This window comes from Micromesistius poutassou (assembly GCF_964030765.1).
Source record: "Micromesistius poutassou genome assembly, chromosome: 15".
NCBI classification, from domain to species: Eukaryota; Metazoa; Chordata; class Actinopteri; order Gadiformes; family Gadidae; genus Micromesistius; species Micromesistius poutassou.
The window spans coordinates 14,587,031-14,608,330 of record NC_140285.1 but is presented as its reverse complement, the minus strand read 5'-3'; the positions used below and the strand labels follow the sequence as shown (position 1 = coordinate 14,608,330).

Below are 21,300 nucleotides of genomic sequence, written 5' to 3'. Positions count from 1 at the left end.
TTTCTATGGTCATGTGACATTTTCTTTTCCTGTGTTGTTATATGACTCCTTCAGCGGATGACGGTGGCAGCCCCACAGCAGACCTACTCATATGCCAACAATGCAAGGCATCTACCACTTGTAGGCCTGCCACTGTTTAAGATCACACCTTTCCACACCCCTCCCTGCACCATATAATCAATAAGAGACGAATACAGAAAAAGGTACGATGTTTTAATGTCGATATAAAAGTGTCTTACATAAAGCACTGGTCATCATCATCTATGGAAATGTCGTTAGCTAAGATAATACAAAAAAAATGTTTTGCATTGGCCCCATGGAAGACTAACTATATCCCCCAGGAATATAAAAACACAACTTAGTCCCAAGAAATATTTGTTATTTAGCTGGACATGAAAAAAACATTGTCACAGTAATCTCCATTTGATTTGAAGAGTATAAAACCATACCCTGCTTGATTCAAGACGCAGTTGAAGCCCATACTTTGCCACAGAGTATTCATGAATATAAATAGTGATCTCAAAAGAAATATGGGAATAAAAAGTACAGCATAGACAGACCAGTAAAATATTTTGGTATGTAGGCCAATTTCTACACAACCTTTCCCTTTAAAAGACACATTCTTCTTCTCTTCTCCAATGTGTACGTTTATTGCCTGATCATTTCAAAATGCGTCGATATAAACACCTTTCAAGTTTATGGTAGAAGTAGTCCTAACTTTGCTCCGTAGATGTAAACACTTCTGTGAAACAACTTGTGTCGTCTACGTTCAGAAAGCCTGCATAGTCGTATAGGATTCAAGACCGGGGGAGACCCTCACGATGATCACACTGGTCCCTCGTCTCAAAGACACCGGCCACAGCATATTTACATCTCCTCAAACCCTCAGACTCTGATCAGCGCCTGTGGTCGGCGCGGGCTCTCTGGGCTACGAGATGGCACAGTTTTTGTCTTTGTCCTTGGCCCCCAAGCTCTCGGCCCGTCTCCCCCGCCTCATGCTGCCCCTGAGGCCCCTCCCCCCCTCCTCCTCCCCCCGCTCCCCCCTGGCGTCTCCCTCCTGGCCGCCCGCGGCCTGCAGCTGCTGCTGCTGCTGCCGCCGGAGCTGCGGGGGCAGCGGGATGGGCTGGCCCAGGAAGAAGCCCTCCTCCTCCGAGTCTGAGGAGGAGGAGCAGGTGGAGCAGGCCTCGTCGTGTTTGTGGTGGTGGCCCTGCTGGAGCGACAGGGAGGGGGTGCCCTTCCTCTCCCCATCCCCTCCTCCTCCTCCTCCTCCTCCTCCTCCTCCTCTCCAGTCCAGGGCGTCGAGCCGCGGCCGGTCGGACGGCGTGCGGCGGAAGCGTCTCTCGGTGCCCAGGTGGAGGCTGGAGTCTGAGGTCACGCGGTTGCGGCTCACGCCGCGGCGCAGGCTGCGCTGCTGGTAGCCGGAGCCGTCTGTCGGGAGACAAGCAAATGAACGCATTAATGAATAACTAGAATGAAGAACGTTTGGAGACAAACGCTGTGACACCGTTGAGTTCTCAGTTGTATGTGAATCATTCTGGTCCGTTTTAGAAAACGGCAAAAAAAAAGATGAAAGCAGAGAAAATGTATCTGAGCTGATCGGTTGATTGGTTTTCTTAACTCCACCTTAAAAGTGTCAGTGATTGTGATTGTGGCAGTAAAGAAGGTTCACAGGTAACAACGTGTTTCTCACCCAGTAGATCCATCTGAGGAGGAATGCCCTTCTTCAGGTGCAGCCTGCGCCCGAACCCTTCCTCCTCCTCCTCCTCATCCAGACGGCCGTCCTCCCCCTCTCCGGCCCGCTCCTCCTCCTCGTTCTCCTCCCCCTCCTCCTCCTCCTCCTCCTCCTCGTCTTCGTCCACAGAGTAGCTGGAGCTGATGGGCTCTCTGAAGCTGACCCGGGCCGCCCCGCTGCGGGCCAGCGGAGGGGGGGCGCCCAGGAGCTCCTCCGGCGGGGGGGGGGGGCTCAGCGCGGGGGAGTCGCAGCCCTGAGAGTCCCGGGCCTTGGTGGGGAGTGGGGGGGGCGGGAAGTCGTCCGGGATGGCGGGCGGGAGAGGGGGCGACTCGGAGAGAGGGGCGCGGCCCACGTGGAGGACGGGCGACGGGCTGGGAGGGAAGACTGCGGACGAGACCAGAGAAGAAGAAGACGACATTTCATTGATTAGATTTATGACGCATTTAATCAGATTTGATTTCCAATACATTTCAGTTGGTTGATCAAACAGAGGGGCGACTGTATAACCGATAAAGACAGCGGATCTGTCTTTATCTGCGACAGAGCGGCACACAGGCGTCAGTATCCCTCCCACCTTGTCTGGCGGGACTGCTGCGCTCCACCCAGCTCCTGCAGTCGATGGCGGTGGACGTGCCCCGGGAGTGCAGGCTGGTGAGCGGGTGCACCGTGTGGCCCAGCAGCTCTCCCTGGAAGTCCAGGCCGCTCAGGGACGGCTTGGAGCCGCGCTCCCCGGACGGCAGGCCGTAGTGGGACACGTCTCGGGGCCACGGCGGGCCGAAGCCGTTCCCCAGGTGGATGTGAGGGAGAGGCGAGTACGAGCCCTGCGGCTGGGTGTGGCCGCTCACCAGAGGAACGCCGTTTTGGGAAGGGCAAAGGACGCCTGTTTGATGTAGGGCAAAAAATAAACATGAACAAAAAAATTTGGAATATTTAACTCTAATCTCTCATGAGCTATTATAAACATATCATACATATGTAACCGCATCACATGTTAACGTGCCTTTATGCTCCACCCCGGTATGAACACAGTCCTTTGTGAGGGATATGTAGAGGTTGGCTCCCCCTAGTGGTGCTGGCGGTAAACAGCGCGGAGGGTGCTTCACTTTATCCGCCCTCTCGCAGCGCTGGTGCTGCGGGGAGCGGCTCTGGACGGCCGAGTCGCAGGAGTCGGAGTTGTTGGGGTCCTCGCCCAGGGAGCAGGCCCGGGAGCAGAAGATGAGCCCGCTGCGTGGCAGGAAGGGCCGCCCCAGCAGCGGCAGGCGGCAGCGGGCGCAGCAGAAGCAGGACTCCACCGCGTGCCAGTGCTGGCCCTCGTACGTCATCTGGCCCTGGTCTATGCCTGGGGGCGTTTTGGGAGACCGTCTGTTAGACTCTCGCAGATCAGCTCAAGACAAATGTGTGTGGTTTATAAGCTGTGGTTCGCAACAGGGGTACTTTTACATTACCAAAGCAACTTACAATAAGTACATTTGTCAGAAGAAGGAGAAACAACAAATATATTGATGAATAAATTGCTGTCGGTACAGTAAGGATGTTCAAGGAAGCTAGTGCCAAGCACTTACAATTGCTAGGTTAACCCAATGCCCGTATACAACAAAGAGCTAGGATAACACAACTCTACCAACAACTTTCTTTCCGAAACGCATTGGCTACATGTTGTGGTTCAGCCAGGAGCTCCCTGACGCCTAACCAAAAGGTCCCCCCACAGAGGGTCCACGCCAGGACAGTGTGGGGAACCACCGAGCTCTGTCTGTCTGTCTGTCTGTCTGTCTGTCTGTCTGCATTAGGGCTGTCAACGAATATTCTAAATTCAATTCAACCCACGGCAGCCGCAGTGCGGCTGTCTGCTTTGCGAGGGGGCGACCAGAACACCACAAGACAATAGACAAGAGTCAAGCGACAAGAGTCGGGACCTTAAACTGCTTGCACAAAACTCTTGATCAGCACTCAGCATTTGTTTATTGTTGTTGTTTATTTATACCAGTATGCGCAGAGAGAGTGAGGGGGAGCGAGAGAGAGAGCGAGAGAGAGAGAGAAAAAGAGAGCGAGTGAGTGAGCGATAGCGAATGAGCAAGAGAGAGCGAGGTCTGCGGTCTTGGCCATTAGTTCATTTACTTATGTTTGTGTAGGTAATATGTTGTCAAATATGTTTAAACTTAAATAAACTCCCTATACAAGTAGTTATGTCTCGTTGTATTAGTGTGTCCCGTTATTGAGATAATGAGCAAATATGGATATTAAAATATTTTGAATACATGTGTTTTTTTTAGAGGGAATATTCAAACGTCATTTTTGAGCAATTTTGACAGCCCTAGTGTGCATGTGTGCGTGTGTGCGTGTGCGTGCGTGCGTGTGTGCGTACCGATCTGGTCCCCGCAGGTGTCGCAGTACTCTGCGTAGAGGCCCTGGTAGCAGCAGCAGCAGTAGGGCCGGCTCTCCCTCATGATGTAGCGCAGCCCGCCCAGCGCCGCCTCGCACTCAAAGCAGCAGAAGTGCTTCATGTGCCAGTGACGGCCCTCCGCCTCGGTGCACTCGTCAGCCAGGATGATCTGAGAGAGAGACAGAGAGAGAGAGAGGGGAGGGAGAGAGGGGAGGGGGAGAGAGAGAGAGAGAGAGAGAGAGACAGAGAGAGAGACAGAGAGAGGGAGAGAGAGACAGAGAGAGAGAGAGAGAGAGAGAGCTGAAGGCATGATTTATTTCCGGAGTGGTAAAAAGCTTAAGTGTGTTGTTTATTTTTTATTGCCAATAAAGCTTTTCAAATAAATACAATTGAATGGGAGAGTTCAAAGAAAGTTTAAACTATATCCAGGATTAAACCACAGGATTATTCATGCACCACGCACTGATTGCGCCGTGCATCTTGCTACAAACAACCCGTTGTATTCAGAACCATTAACGTTCCCGGTCCTGACGATGGCTACCTCGTCGCAGGCCTGGCAGCGGGGCTTGAGCCTCTCGGCGTGGTGCCGCCCGCAGTAGATCTCCCCCTCCTGGTGGAAGTAGATGAGGTCCACCAGCAGCTCGCTGCAGGAGGCGCACTGGAAGCACTGGGGGTGCCAGCAGCTGCCCTGCCCCGCCCGGCCCGCAAACACCGCGATGTCCCCGCCGCTGATCTGCCGCTCGCACTGCGGGGGGGGGGGGGGGGGGAGGAAGGGGAGGGAGGGGTTAGGAAGGGTGGAGAAGCTGTGGGCCGATCCGATACAGATCACAGATTATTTTGAATAATCTTATTGAAATATATTTATTATAGTTATTATGTTTTGTATTATTATGTTTCTTACGAAAATCGTTGTGTGCTGATTATTGAAGGGCTCTTAGTTAGTCAGCGTTATGTGAGAGTTATTGATCATTTGTGTTGTGTTCCGTTAAGAAAAGACGTTGTGTAAACCAGTTTGGACTAATTAAAACTGTAACCAGACACTCTTCTGATCGTTTCTATAAGTTTCGACGTAAAGGAACGTTGAATAATGTTACAGCACTAACAAAAGGAGAAGGAATGAGTGTGATTACTCTTTATGGAAGGAGTCAACACGCTCTCAGTCCCGCCCTAAGGAAAGGAGCTATATGGGATAAGACCTTAAGACTGTATGGACTATACACACCCAGCAGACTGAATCATATCATCTACTGTAACAGTATCACCTGTGAGTATTCAAAGGCAGAGAACAGGACGGCTACAAGGAGGACGGGGTGGTGTTACTTAGCTTTGCATATAAACTAATGCTGTGAGTTCATTGGTCTTTGTATTGTAGGTTTATATAGCATGAATAACTGTCAAACTGATTGACTGTTTCCTTTGATGTTGCGCAAGCATATTATCCAGATATACAACCGCGTTGCACACAGGCCATCGCTCTTAATAAGTTCTGCAGGTCTCATGTGTTGATTTTAAGCAGTGAACCAAGTCGGTGACATTAATTATGTATTGGGATTTATTTAGAGAGTTTTGCGCACGGGCAAACAAGTTGGAAATGTGTCATTATGATGAATACATTGAGCCAAAACTACACTAAAATATTAAACAACATAAACCATTGTGCAAAGCAAGCGTATCATGTATTCACATAACCCACTGATTGTTTGTGACATCCATGCCCATAAAAGGAGCGCCGTCTACGGCTTGACTCACAAGCTCAGCTGTTATGAAGTCCAGGTTTCAGCAAAGCCTTTGCTTCACATTGTAGAACTATGTCGACATGAAAGCACTATGACTGCAATCGTTTGGCTAAACAGTCATTTTCATTGCAATCGTCTGGCTATACGTAACACTTTAGAGACTGTTGCTCATCTTCCACTAAAACCAGGGGTCAGCTTCACATGAAGCAGAGGAGATCAAGCGCGGAGCAGTTATACCGAGAGATCAATAGCATTGTTGCATCACTGATCTTCCGCAGCACCGCCCCGCGGCACGGCGCCAGCCAGCGTACCTGCAGGCAGACGCCCCCGGTCATGGTGAGGGGGAACAGGCGCACCATGCCCCGGCCCAGGTTCTCCCGCTTCCTCTGCTGGCTGAACAGACGCAGCTCCTTCTTCTCCTCCTCGTCCAGGGAGTTGCAGTACTGGGGCTGTAACCACACAGGGGTCTCCTCCAGTCAGTCATCAACCACAACACACACACACACACACACACACACACACACACACACTAGTGCCACTCACACCCGTGTTATTTATTCTGACATCAACACTAACAACGTTTATATATATATATTTTTGGTATTTTAGGTGAGGTGTAGGGAGACAGGGAAGAAGGTAAATACAAAGGGGGAACTACATGGCAAAGACGCATAAACCGGAACATACAAGGCGTTCATACATAGTTAGCACACTAGGGCTGCGCCTCCTGGCTAGAAGGCCTGGTTATAGCTGGGTTAGCATCAAGCTAAAGCCTCGTTCTAAACCCTAGAGAACCAAGCCGACAGTAGCAGAGTCCCCACCAGCGTGCTGCTGTGTACCTCACTGTCGTGCGCGGGCAGCTGGTGCAGCAGCTGCTTGATGCGGTATCTCTCTCCGGGGCTGTTGACGTAAGGCACGCGGTCCTCAGGGAGACAGCTGAAGTACTGGTAGACCTGCAGGGGGAGAGGGAGGACAGGGTAAAGATCTACCACTGAGAGACAGCTGAGTACTGGTACACCTGCAGGGGGAGAGGGAGGACAGGGTAAAGACAACATCTACCACTGAGAGGTGGATTTAATTACTAGAGCGACAGAACAAAGGGTGACGCAGGGGAACATTTTCCAAATGTTTTATGTTTAGCTGCGTCACCTGTAATTAAAAGGTTCTTTAATAACAGAGTGTGGCACACATTAAAGTGCGGTGGACTGGGAGCCAGAGTTTAAAATGCAAAGCAATCTGCAACCTTTTTATGACTGACTTTGGCGTCCTTATGCAAATGTCTCCAATAGGCAATGTATTCTTTGATCATTTTCTGTGTTGAGTGATTGTATAATGTGTATAATGTGTATAATGAATGTATAATGAATGTGCAGTGTGTGTGTGTGTGCGTGCGTGCGTGCGTGTGTGTATAATTAATGTGCAGTGTGTGTGTGTGCGTGCGTGTATAATGAATGTGCAGTGTGTGTGTGTATGTGTATGTGTATGTGCGTGTGCGTGTGCGTGTGTGCACGTGTGCAGTGCGTGCGTGCGTGTTGCGTGCCAACAGTCACCTGTTCAGGCTTGAGCCCGGGCGGGACCCAGGCGTACTCCTCGGAGGCGCATCCCGAGTCGTCGTCGGAGATGGAGTGCCTCTGGAAGTCCGACACCAGCTTGGTCATCATCTTCTCCAGCTGCCCCGGCACGCCGCGCACCGCATGCTCCTCCCTCACACACTTGCAGTGCACGCAGATCTTCCTGCAGGCGCAGAGGAAGAGGGGCCAGGGGTCATGATGAGGATGAGGATGATGATACTGCTGCTCCACTACACCGGATGTTGTTTTATGTCAGCATTCTACTTTAAAACCTCAGGTGGGATTAACAACATGTCCTCCTACGATCCTCTCCCGGCATCGCAGAGATCAGCATAAATGCCTCATGTTTGACGCTGACATGTGTAACGTTCCTTCGTTCTTCCGGCGAACAAACAATAACTCACTCCTCTGTCCCGCTGACAGATTTAGAGACGAGGAGGAGGATAGAAGCTGAGGTGCACGCAACATTCTGAACATTCACGTCAAAGTCTAAAAATAAAATAAAAACCGAGCGCCCCTCCTTCTGGTTTATCACCTCCACCTAACCCCGCCCACGTTCAGGCAGCACGTCTCTCTGGAACCCGGGCGTGGCCTGGCTGCTCGTCCACACGCAAGTCTGGAGCTGTGCGACACGGCCGTGATTTATGAACCCTTCCTGCGCTGAACTCTCACTGACTGCCGGACCCCGTCCACAAACAAGAGTCGAGGAGAGTCGCCACGACTACAGCGACAGCCAGGTGGCGCCCTTCCAGGACCGACACACAAACACAAGCGTGGGGCGGCCTCTGAACTAACGCTCGACACAATCTCCACCACGGCCAAAACTGTCCACAACAGCTCGACATGACACCCGAGGCCCAAAGCGCAGCGTTTCACAGAGTGAAGGACGTCACGGGATCCGTCCTGGCATCACCTCTCCAACAATGAGTCACACACATCTCCCCGGATCAGCGTTAGGACGGCCCGCATTCCACCCACCGCTGGGAGCCATCAAGAAGGCAGGAAATGAGGTCACAGTTGTAAGCCTGATTGTTAATCTCATGGTTGTGAAGCAAGAGAAAAAAAAAAATTAAATAAAAAAAGGAGATGGGAGACTTTAATCTCCTCTGCGGGCCCACTGCGGCCCAGAGAAAGACGACTTTAATCTGTGGTCGGCCTGCATCTACACGCAGCGGGACAAAGACCGGGCATAGAAAGAGACCTCAGCAATGTGTGTGTGCGTGTGCCTGTTGACAACGCGGCGTGGCCACATGTGGTGTCTGTGCGTCCACCCCCCCACCCCCCCCCATCCTCCCTCTCAAACAATTGCATAATTGCAATTGCAAACAGTCTGCCAGCTGGTGGCACGAGGTCATCGCCCACAAAGCTGCTTGACTCGACGCGGGCGTGCACGTGTACACACGCTCGTGCACATCCACTTGATTGAGCTCCGCGCTCAGCCCTCGGGCTCAGACTCCTCCATCCCCTCCCCTCCCCTCCCCTGTTATTATGGTCATAACTTTGACCAAACATAAATATAAGTATAAGTGAGTGCACCCTTGGGATGCGTGTCACTGTCTGGTCTCCTGCTGACTGGCGGCGGGTTTCGTTTAGTCGCCGTCAGTCTCTGATAAACGGGGAGCGTCAGAGCGCTGATTACAAGGCCAGCAACAGGAGGGAGAACGTGTCATCTGTTGAGCCCAGCAGCACCAGAGCAGCGACTATGGGACTTGTAGTCCTTCTCCATATATGGCCATGGCTGTCAGGCAGGTGGGACCAATCGAAACAAAGGAAAACCTCACGGATTGGCTCAGTGTAAGCCTGCTGGCAACCGCCCACCATCTGGGTGAGATTGCAAAGTGTGTGTGTGTGTACAGTGTGTGTGTGTGTGTGTGTGTGTGTGTGTGTGTGTGTGTGTGTGTGATTGTACAGTGTGTGTGTGTGTACAGTGTGTGTGTGTGTGTGTGTGTGTGTGTGTGTGTGTGTGTGTGTGATTGTACAGTGTGTGTGTGTGTGTACAGTGTGTGTGTGTGTGTGTGTGTGTGTGTGTGTGTGATTGTACAGTGTGTGTGTGTGTGTGTGTGTACAGTGTGTGTGTGTGTGTACAGTGTGTGTGTGTGTGTACAGTGTGTGTGTGTGTGTGTGTGATTGTACAGTGTGTGTGTGTGTACAGTGTGTGTGTGTGTGTGTGTGATTGTACAGTGTGTGTGAGTGTGTGCGTGTGATTGTACAGTGTGTGTGTGTGTACAGTGTGTGAGTGTGTGTGTGTGATTGTACAGTGTGTGTGAGTGTGTAGACATGGCCTTAATGTCCAGATGGTGAAGGCGCGCGCTGTAAGACCCCGACCTCTACAATGGAGCCATACGTCTCCTCCCTCACTTCCAGGCTCCCTGGAGCCATCCTGTCACATGAGCCGTGGCTGACGTCAGCCCACTGTGGCAGGGGTCAGCCGGCTGTAACTGAACGCTGCCTGGACCAGGGACGTGCGGACTACAACAATGGCCCCCTCTGCGTTGGTATTGACTGCGTGCTGAGGGTTTGATATGGGGTTACATTGTGATTGTAATTATATGGGACACGCATATGGTGCACATGGTGGTTTGAGGTTAGATGACCCGCACACAATATGTGGATCAGTCTTTACAAATACAGCCATAGAGAACCAAAGCCCTGTGCACCAAGATCTGGCACCTCAGGAAATGGGTCTGAGGACTTTTCTGCTAGTATACTACAAATAAAAACAAAAGACAACCAAAGCTTTTTCCTAAGTACAAGTTCAAGCAGTGAGGATTGGATTGATGTATTAGTTTTATAACATGTCTCCTTTAAGATAAACGGTCCCCTGTATTGTGGTGTAATCACAGGTTTGTAACTGACGATGTTTACGTCACTGATGGATTCTGCTCACAGGCCGTTATGTTTAGTTATGTGGAAAGTCGATATGTGAACTGCAGCTGTATCCATGTGTATTGCTATAGTAACACATATGAAACATACAACTATTTTGTGACGTCAGCATTTCATATCATTGTCTGCAAAACAATAAGCTTCATTCAATGGCAAGAGACTCAGCTTTTGGGTCGTTGAAACCCCATAGCTTCTCAAATTGAAGCGTTAAACTGAAGCCAACCGAAGCCAGGTAGAAGTCTGCTTTCTTCTGTTAATAATGAAACTAAAAGCTACCTTAATAAAGCATAGAAAAAAACAGATTCCTTCCTCTAAATCACACACACACACACACACACACACACACACACACACACACACACACACACACACACACACACACACACACACACACACACACACACACACACACACACACACACACACACACCTATCCTGGGTGGAGCGGTCCTATGAACATCATCTCTCCAGTGCCCATCATTGCCTCTACCTCCCGGAGCCACACAGCACTTCCTGTGGCCGTGGCAGCAGGATGTCCAAAAGGCAAAGGAAGGCTCCATCCCACGGTCTCATCCTTATGGCCCCTTCCCCCCCCCCCCCTGGATGCCCTCACCCACCCCCGACACCCCCACGTATACAGGCTCACCTCCCCACCGCGTCCCGTTCTGAGGGAGGAGGAGGGAGGGGGAGGGAGGGAGGAGGGAGGGGGAGTATCAGAGCAACACGAAGGCCGTGCCAGCACACGCACTAACCCGGCTAACCCGCTGCACGGAGCGCAATCAAACGGAGGCTTTGCTCAGGCAGATACCTTTGTGTATAAAAGCAGCAGCGCTCTCCGCTACACGCACGTGATACGACCGCCTGCAGCCAGCACAAGCAGGCCTTTGAAGTGATCAATCTGAACCAAAAAACATGAAGGGTAAACATATAACAACGCCGCTAACCTCTAACCACGCCACCGCAGCCCACGGGCGTCGGTCCACGTTAACCCTCTGCGCGTAGCGCGACTGGAGCGGGCCGGATCACTCGGCTCACCGCGGTGGCGGCGGGGGAAGGGAAATGAAGACGGGCAGCGTCTCTCGGGAGACGTCTCTGGCGTGTCTCTTTGACGTGTGCGCGTGTCTCAGACCACGGCAGACACAGCCACGCCAGGCGGGGAGGGAGGGAGGGAGACGACATTAACAGGAGATTCCCCTTCAATCTCCGCCCGCTACGCCCCGAGATATCCATCCACTCTGCCGCTCCTTCCTATCGACGCTTCCAGCAATCCCCTTTGACAAGTAACAAAGTCTGACAAGTAATACAGCCTGACAGGTAATGCGGACTGACAGGTAATGCGGACTGACAAGTTGTACCGTCTGATGCGTTTACTGTCTCTGATTGTGCTGAGAAAGAACAGGATTTACTCCTGTGGAGCCTGAAGAAAAGTACGCCGATTGCTGCGGCTAAAAGGAACACATTAGACAAAAAGCGTGGATGAACCGGCCTCAAGCAGACAACCTATCCCCCCCTCGGCCGCGGGGACCAGGGGACGCTGGGCCGGCTCAGGATCAACAGATGGACCCGGGTTCTAAGGAGACTCGACTGTTGCCAATTAGGCTTCTAAAGAGCTCACTGCGTGGCCATCCTGCCTCCCAGCGCGGGGCCCTTAAGACGCTCTCAGGGCCCAGCAGGGACCCCCAGGGTGAGCCGTAACTCAATTCCTCCTCCGCCATCTGCACCCCGCCCTCCCTCGTCTCCAACCACCACCGGATTAACTGCAAGGGCATGAAGATGGATTGCAGCCCCCCCCCCCCCCCCCCCCCCCGCCCCCCCCTCTAATGGAGCAGACCAGCTGAGCTAATGGCTGATCTTCCTCCGCTAGGAAGACGGTGCCAGGGAATGGGTTTCTGGAGAAGAAGAAGATTAGATGCCATTTCCACTGTGGGCTCTGGGGTCTTGACCTCCCATCCCTCTCCCTCAGCGGGACTAGATCCATGCTGTACTCGTGTGTCGAGGGGAAAGCGGGAAGCGACTTCCACCGCCCCCCCCACCCCCCCCCCCCTCATCTGGCATGACATTTCTCCCCCCGCCCCCCTAAAGATTTGTTTTGCTGACACTTAAACTAAACGATGATAGGTTAACGTACACTCCTGAACGCAGTTCTTTTAAGGTTCAGACGTCAGCCATGTTTGTCCGGAGGTTTGAGCGGTTGGAGACGTCTGCCCGTGATAAACAACATATGGTAACCGCACACCACAACAAGGCCCTGGATGTCTTCTGTTCACGCCCGCTGACTCCCCCTGGCCTGCAATAACCCTTTGTGTTTGGGTTGACAATAGTCTACACCTCGACTCTGGTTCCCTCTCCGACCTATCCGGTTCACACTCAATAAATCACTACGTGTTTATAGTCAGCTCCACGTCAGAGACTGAAGGCAGGCCGGGGCTGATGCACAGCGGCAGCCTTGGGTCTGGGTAATTCCTTTTATCCAAGAGCCATTTGTCAGTGTGTTGTACAGCCCTATGTTACAGGACAGAGAGAGAGAGAGAGAGAGAGAGAGAGAGAGAGAGAGAGAGAGAGAGAGAGAGAGAGAGAGAGAGAGAGAGAGAGAGAGAGAGAGAGAGAGCAAGCACTCGTTTCCTTCACTGGGGCTGAGAGAGGTGTGTGTGTGTGTGTGTGTGTGTGTGTGTGTGTGTGTGTGTGTGTGTGTGTGTGTGTGTGTGTGTGTGTGTGTGTGTGTGTGTGTGTGTGTGTGTGTGTGTGTGTGTGTGTGTGTGTGTGTGTGTGTGTGATTATCGAGGGGGATTTAGGACCCTATCACAGCAGAGTAATCTGATTAAGGTGATGGACAGGACTAAGACCCACCAATACCCCAGACAACTAGGGATCAACTAAAGAAGAGGATGAGTAAATTGGGGGGGGGGGGGGTGGGGAATCAGAAAAGCACCTCAACATCTTGAGAGACTTAATGAAGATACTCAAACAATATGCTCTGGCAAAAGCTGCACCAGCTTCAAGGTCAACCTTCTCTCATTGCTGTAGTTCCTCTGCTGGCAGATGGCCACTGAATTCTACTCTCCTTGGCACTCAGTAGTATCCCAGCATGACCACTTCACTGGGATACGCACGTGACACAGACGCGGCCCGGGGAATGGTTATATGTTGAAATAGGGATGGGCAAAGTATAGACAGTGATGGATAGAAAGAACGTGGTTATGTTAAGCCACAAAGTTCAGCGTGAGCCACCACCTCAGTTATGTAAATACACAAATGAGCGTTCATGCTGTTGTATCATACCTTTTAAAAAAGTGGGGAAACGTAAAACACAGAATGGTCATTGTCGGGAATAATCCCCTTTAGCACTTTAATGTAAACTACAGAAGAACTAAGGCGGACATGGCTGGGGGAGGAGCTTAGTGATGATACTACTACTACCACCACTACCACCACCACCACTACTACCACCACCACCTATCCTACTACTACTACGATCCCCACTCGGGGATCATGTGGTGTCCCGCTGGGATCCTGTTGGTCTATCTATGATGAGTTTTTTATTTTATTTTTATTTTTGCACTATCATGCTTTATTACAGAGAGAGATACGGAGGAAGGTATGGGAGATAGAGGGGAGGACATGCAGCCAATGACCACGGGCAGGAATCATACCCCAGTCGCTGCGTTGAGGACTGAGCCAGCGGGGCGCCCCGATAAAGAGAGTTCATCTCATTTCAACGGAGCGCGGCGACGCTGCAGCTCTATGAGCAGAGCCACGGGACGGGTGTACGAAACCCAGCGCCGTCATCCCCTCTGCTGCCCTGAATACACTTTGACTGTGCATTTAAGTGGTTTAAGTGTGTATTGTTTCTTACTTAATGAACGGATACTGGGGTAGAACGTTATGAAGCACGCTTCAACACACTTCTACAGCGGCAGCTTTACTCACTGCAGGCCCCTGCATAAGCTAACCGAGTGTTAGCTTACTGATGACCATAGTCAACAAATCCCTTAAGCCAACGTGCCACGCATGGATGCTGTAACATAAGAGGGGCGGGGGGGGGGGGGGGTACGTACCTCCAGCCATGCACTCTGAAGCCCGGACACTGGTCGCCACATCGCATGCAGGGCTGCCCCTTGTCCGGGTCCTCCTCCTCCTGCTGCTGCTGCTGGACACAAACAACAACAACAACAACAACACACACTCACTTATAGCAGAGCGTTGCCGAGTAACACACAACACACAGATACACAGGTTCACGGACACCACGACAGCGGCGGGCGGTGTGTGCGTACGAGGCCCGGGAGAGTCCGACAGAGCGACCGTTCACCTCGGGTAGCAGGAGCGTGAGCGTCGCCTCAAGCCGGAAACAAACCGGCGCCGCGGTGCGCATTTTATGTGCGTCAGATGGCGCCCCGAGTACCAATAGGACGCGTCGCGCCGCAGCGCCGTTGAGATTATGTTTTGAACGCAGCAGATCAACCAACATAGTTGGTAGGCGGCCATAACCTTGTACCGGTTGTTTTATGACTTCATGTATGGGCCTGACGCCCGTGATCCTCAGTTTGTGCTCAATGATCGTCACATTAATTCATAGTTACTTTATGTACTGACGGGCCACTTTGTTTAGGGTTTAGTCACTTTATTTACGGTCATTGCTCATTCTTTTTGCATTGTGGAATTACAAAATACAATAGAATTGTACAAAATAAATAAAGAAATAATGGAGGTGGTTGGTTTGACGCACTCCGTTCGGCGTCGGTGTATTTGGCATTTAAGATCCATGTCCCACCGTCTGTCACAGCCTTTATGTTACTTGTCGCTTGCTATGTTTCCGCCTGTACTTTATGCTCATACATGGTTTGTCAGGAATGCGTGGCGCCAAGGAGCATCAAGGTGTTTGCCTGCGTGGGCTGGTGGGAGAGGCACCATGATCGGTGTGAATCCATCAATCACCTCGTTCATTGGTTGTGAGTGTGTAATCCAGTGAAATGGAGGATTCAGATTCACCGAAATGGCCCAAAGAAAAAAATGATGCTCTCGAACTGGAACAAAACACCAGCCTAAACGGCGTTCACAATCACCGGGGGAGGAATAACATTGGACCGCCTAGCTGGTCAAAATAGGGGTGTATTATTTTAGGACATTCCCATGTATGCGTGTGTGTAATGAGATAAATGAAGATGAACAACCTCCAGAAATTCTTCGGCCTGAGAAACGCTGAGCCGCGCATCCGACTGCCAGCCGAGAAAACAGTTTAGTGCTAAAACAACTACCTCATCGGCTGCTACCTCTGTGTGTGTGTGTGTGTGTGTGTGTGTGTGTGTGTGTGTGTGTGTGTGTGTGTGTGTGTGTACACGTTTTTTTTAGAGATGAAAGGAAGGAAGCGGCGTCAGGAAGCGCGCTGCACCCTTTCCCTCGCTCTCCCTCGCCGTCTCCCTGTCTCTACTTTCCCTTCCTCTGCTCCAGCCGCTTGGCTCTCCCCCTCTCGGCCCTCTCCCCCTCTCCCCCTCTCGGCCCTCTCCCCCTCTCGGCCCTCTCCCCCTCTCCCCCTCTCGGCCCTCTCCCCCTCTCGGCCCTCTCCCCCTCTCGGCCCGTCAGCCCGGGGCTGGGGCTTTCATGGTTGATTTCTGAACACGTTTTTTTGTTTACTAATCACATTTCCGCTGTGTGTGCGATGTGATGTGATCCTCCCTCATGTCGGGTCTTATTTTTCAGTGGGACTTTCTATCGCCCAGGGATGTGTAGCAGCCAACAGGGAGAAGTCAACAGTGGGTTCCAGTGTCATCAGGACCTTCTGACGTCTCCCCGCGCTGAAACGCAGACCAGCGTGCACTGTTCAGCTGACCAGGGCTAGGAGGCCTCTGGTCTGCTGTCCAGCCCAGATGTTACAGTATCCATGCAGGTGTCAAACACAGGATCAAACAATACATCATTTTTGCTTTCAAGCACACACACACACACACACACACACACACACACACACACACACACACACACACACACACACACACACACACACACACACACACACACACACACACACACACACACACACACACACACACACACACACGAGTGACTACCTGCTGAGCCATGTTTTAATGTTGTTTTCAACCTCACACAGCTCATAAAACGTCATTGCGTCTGTCTGAAGCATCAGAACAAAGTATAGTCTAGCCTGTTTTCCCACGGGGACTTTGAGTGTGTGTTTTCATTAGAGATTACAATAGATGCAGTGCAGTCCTTTAACTTTGAAGCATTACGGTTATCAACAGTTTGCTCAGCTTATCAACATTGGCAAAGTTAATGCCCTTTTTGTGGCGTCAAACTACGCAAGTGTTGGTACACTTGAAAATGTCCCTTTGAAGTAACAGAATATTAGTTAGTAGACTGTAAGGTAGGACATTGTCATGCTCATTGTAACGTTGCCTAGGAGCAGCCAGTAAACAAATACTGCTTTAAGTAGGGCAACTACACTATTCCCAACGCATAAAGTATACACTGGAAAATAAATGTCAAGAGTTTGTAAACTCAAGACCCACTAGAATGAATAAATAACAGAATCCATGCGGCCTCCCCTTGGATGAGGAGACAGCCTGCTCCCATTAGGATGAGGTCATGATGCACTCGGTCTGTGGGACATTGTGTTTGACTCAGTGTCTTATTAAACCTCTTCTGAACGGAGAACGAAGAAAGTAAGATGACTCTGGAGTCATGGACCAGGCCACACACACACACACACTTTAATAGTGTAACAAAAAGATGTTGCCGTTAAGAATACTTTATAACACTTATTTTAAAATATGTGTCTTTCGAGACTTTCTTCTAGCGATCTATGCAGGCTGATAAGTTTCAACATCACTCCAGTTCATCCTTCATCGTACATTTTATGTATGTCTTCAAAAATAGCTTTTCAGTAAAGGATGTGATGCACTTGAATGGGAATCCTGTTTGCATGCATCTCAAATAAAGTAAAAAATATGATACTTTGTTGTCCAAGTACACAAGTACTTGTACAAGTGAGAGAAAATCAGGAGAAAAGTATTCTTATAGTTCTGTGGAGAAAGCTAAAATGCGTTGTTTTGGAAACATCAGGTTTGCATCTGCTTCCTACTGAAAGAGACAAACCCTGATCTGCTGAAGGAAGAGACTGCTGGAGAGACAAAGGGTTACAGGCAAGGAGACGGTCCTGTCTGTAAACAGATCCTGAGATGAACAAAACCAGTCAGGCTGGTTGTAACGCGGCATTGTGATTACGGAGCAGAGATGTTCCTTCATCTCAGTACAATGGCCAATAAGATCATCCGATTAGAAATACACAGAAAACATTAACAATGTCCAGGTTTCTAACGTTTTGGTGCCCCCCTGAAAGCCTGTTTTAATCGAATGGACATTACTTGGTTTTGCTAACCCCAGCATGGTTCTCTGGCAGACTTTACACCTCTGGATGCCTCCAGTCACCGTGCACGAGTTTGTCTTGAATTCTGCTTCTTAATGCATGCACACATGCATGGTGCAATGCATGCTGACTTGCACGTCTTCTTCATGCACGTTTCATTTCAGCGTCCCACAAGGGGTTATGTGTCGTGTGGGGAGTCCAACAATGGTCTTGGGTCTATTGTGTTCTCAGCAAAAGGACGTGATGGGAGGGGTGGTAGGAAGAGAAGCTCTAAACAATGCACCAAGAAAGTAAAAGTCAAGAAGTTCACAATGGCTAGAAAACAGCCATGCCAGTTATCTTACATGAGGGTTTCAGGGTTAGGCATCTCTAGATCCTGTCCACACACATGGCAATAACATGTCATTTGCATGTGTAAATGCACAAATTATCCCAGTTTTATGAAGTCTCAGAAGCACTGACTGAAAACTAAAATGTTAGGCTATCTGTTCATTTTGGCGTAGAGCACGTATCTGCAGAACTTTTCAAATGTTGACCAGAAATGTTAGTGTTTACACTATCCTGTACTGTTTATACACACACACACACACACACACCTCCTTATAATGGAAATAATATATTAAAAGGTTTCGGTCTTCAGTAGCTGCTTAAAGTTGAATTCAGTTTTCTTTGGCAGACAGAACAAGCAAATTGTTGGGAGACACCATGTTGAGATGGTGAAAGTGACAAAGGCCCCACTGCTGATTGCCATCATGTAGGACATTCTGGAGACTCAATAATCACTAGCTGTAGCCTTAGTCTCATCACTACACAAACACTGCTGAAAGCAGCCCTGGGCCATCTCCGTGTCCGTTGTATGCATTCGCATGGCATTTTACAAGTATGTCTATTGCAGGCCTACATGCATTTATGATCACCTCCTTCATTTCCAACTCATCCTGTTGCCATGGAGACTCTTTAATTCAGTAGAGACATAGGTAAGAGTCATCGTTGAAACCGACTGCTGCTAGCTGTAAACATGAGAATCACAGGTACTGGAGGCGTCAGATCACTGTCTGCGCTCTGTTGAGTAAATTCAAATCCAAACATCCATACAGACACGTGGTTCTCCATCAGAGAAAAAGATCTGCATCCACGTTTCAACAAGACCAACTCCCTCAACAAGTACAAAGAGAGCGCGGCGGTGGCGGTGAGCGGTGGGCACTGTGGATCTGTTCAGACCGAATGACGCCACAAAGGAGGCTTTAAACCCACAGTTAACCAGTAATGTGGAGCCGCTGTCTCGGCAGGGCTCGGAGGGTTAACCATTAACACAGAGGTCGTGGGTCACAGGGGCCTGTGCTGCCCCGGCATGTTGGCTAGATACATCTCCGCTCGCCGGACAGGATCAAACAGAGCTACGCTCAGGCAGCCCTCTGCGCTGGGCTCACTCCGACACACTCCGGATTGTCTCTGTTGTGTTTATGGAGGGACCGGGCGGCCTCCTGTTTCTTAGGATAACTCGTGATGACATGCCGATGTTTTTCAGCATGCAGCCTTTGCTAGGACGTGGTTCCTACTGGAAAGTATATGACCACTGAGGATTTACCTTGGACACAAATATTATGAACACTATTATTAATAATAATATTACTATTATTATACTATTATGAACCTAACCCTAACTAATAGGCCAGTCTAACTAAACTGTCTTTAAGTCAAGTGTTACAGACCTATTGTGACTTTCCAGGTGGGGTATTAGGTACATATATAAACATGAGGATTGACATGTTCTATATGTAAGTGGAAACCTGACACAGGGATAATATGAGAGGATTAGCCCATTCTACTGTACGCTTGAAGGCTTTCTACGGCATAGTTGTATTAAGTTAGAAGTAAGTCGTTTTGTGTACATAGACCTGTATTTAGTTCTCACTAAAGATAACACTGCAACCCAGTGAAGATGTGTTTTCTGGTGGAAGCGGTAGGCCTTTACAAGTCAGGCGGTGTTCAAATGGCAGAAACCTCTTCTCTCCAAACTCCTGTCCAGGTGAATTCCTATGACGTCAGTGGTTCTAACCTGGGCGCTTTCAATGATTTATGAAACAAAGAATATACAAGTCTGTGTCGTTTTTGTATTGAAATATGGCAACACGGTTAGTTTATTATTGATACACATTTTACGATGATCGTTGGAAATCGTTTAGAAACAGTACAAATAGTAGCCAGGTAAAGGTAAAGGTGATGGCGCCCGGACGGGGTTGTGTGTTATGGACCAACACACTTCATTAAAGTGTGTTCTGACAATATAGAAACATGATGGTGGAATTCATTGTACACATCTTTAATTGATGTTTGACCCATACAACTAATAAAACACATGAACATAGCCTACTTACGAGGAGAATAAAACACACTTACCGAGCGGTTTGATCGTCGCTTTTTCGATCCGCGAGAGAACATGATATCGGGTCACATGGAAAAGTAAAAGGTGGGCTATACCTTGTAGCGAGGGATTTAACTCAATAACCCCTATAGTCAACTACACGCCTTCTCCAACTCGTCCCATGCTGTTTATTTCCCCGTCTCAAAAACTTTAAGCAGAGTCAATCATTATCCAAAAGTTAGGCCCGCATATGAAGGCAGGATTCACCAGCCGTGTGTACCTGGACTACACAAAGGAGACCCTCCTCCGCTCCGCCGGGGGATTCTCTGCGGCTACGTGTTTGAAATCGTGGTCCTGGGCATACTGCGCCTCTGAAGAGGGGCTCCTCTTCCATCTGCTCCTACCTGAAAATGTTCCATTTCCAGGACGTCTGGACAGTGGGAGGAGTCGGGGATATGGAGCTCGGATCCTGCCTTGTGACATGATGGATGTTGAGCAGGTTTACACACACATGCGGTCCAATGCATTAATTGGACCGCTTTATGTTTTTATGTTATATTATTTCTACGTGTTTATTTTTCATTTTGAATCAAATGAATGTCCGTGCATAACCACCCTCATTTTCATATTTAAAGATAATTTGTAGGAAATAACCCTATCCCACATAAATATATGCGCAATCGTGAGAAGGATTGTCACTCGCCTCTATCTGATTTAAATAACCTGTAGTTTGAGGATTCTGAAATGTAAACATGCATAGGATTTTGTATAGGCCTGTGTGGACTTTTGTTGTGGAAGGGAATAAAAGAACACAAGTAAATGGTGAACTGGCTCCACCTAGTGGACATATATTTGAATACATACAAACGTTTTCGCTTACTTTATTGCATTGCTAAAGTTTTTAAACGTTATTTGGCTGCTCAAAAACGTGCTTCACTTGTTCCAGATTAAACTCGAGCTTTGCTTAATTTTTCCCAAATTTAGCAAATAAACACCCTTCCAAACTGCACTGCAATTTCATGTCACTTTTTCACATATATGAACCAATAATTATATGTTCAATCTAAATCCTGAATCTAAATCTACATTTTATAGCTAAATCTAAATATTATATCTAAGTCGAAATCATAAATATAAATACTAAATATCAATCTACAGCTATATCATAAATCTAAATCTACAATTCAAATCTAAATGTTATATCGAAATCGAAATCCTAAATCTTGCTTCTAAATCCTAGATATCTAAA

The 21,300-nt window shown here is 49.3% G+C and overlaps 1 protein-coding gene across 2 annotated transcripts; it reads right to left on the bottom strand.

Moving 5' to 3' along the window:
- Nucleotides 1-205: 205 nt before the first annotated feature.
- On the bottom strand, nt 206-20,293 carry prickle3 (prickle homolog 3). 2 transcript variants are annotated; one of them, XM_084480195.1, is made up of 11 exons: nt 20,087-20,293; nt 14,361-14,452; nt 7,399-7,582; nt 6,688-6,801; nt 6,160-6,297; nt 4,654-4,857; nt 4,095-4,281; nt 2,733-3,071; nt 2,307-2,612; nt 1,691-2,116; nt 206-1,428 (listed from the first exon to the last, which is right to left on the bottom strand). In XM_084480195.1, the coding sequence occupies exons 1-11, from the start codon at nt 20,126-20,128 to the stop codon at nt 929-931; spliced, it is 2,532 nt and encodes an 843-aa protein (XP_084336321.1). In that variant the 5' UTR covers nt 20,129-20,293; the 3' UTR covers nt 206-928. The 2 variants fall into 2 exon arrangements, with proteins under 2 accessions (XP_084336321.1, XP_084336322.1); XM_084480196.1 differs by having other exon boundaries at nt 14,361-14,449.
- Nucleotides 20,294-21,300: the final 1,007 nt, after the last annotated feature.

Excerpts from the sequence above, each read along its gene's own strand:
- prickle3 (XM_084480195.1), bottom strand. The coding sequence starts at position 20,128 with ATGTTCTCTCGCGGATCGAAAAAGCGACGATCAAACCGCTCG. Across the intron at positions 2,613-2,732 it reads TACCGGGGTGGAGCATAAAG|GCGTCCTTTGCCCTTCCCAA; the intron begins GCACGTTAACAT and ends TACATCAAACAG. Across the intron at positions 1,429-1,690 it reads TCCTCAGATGGATCTACTGG|ACGGCTCCGGCTACCAGCAG; the intron begins GTGAGAAACACG and ends GTCTCCCGACAG.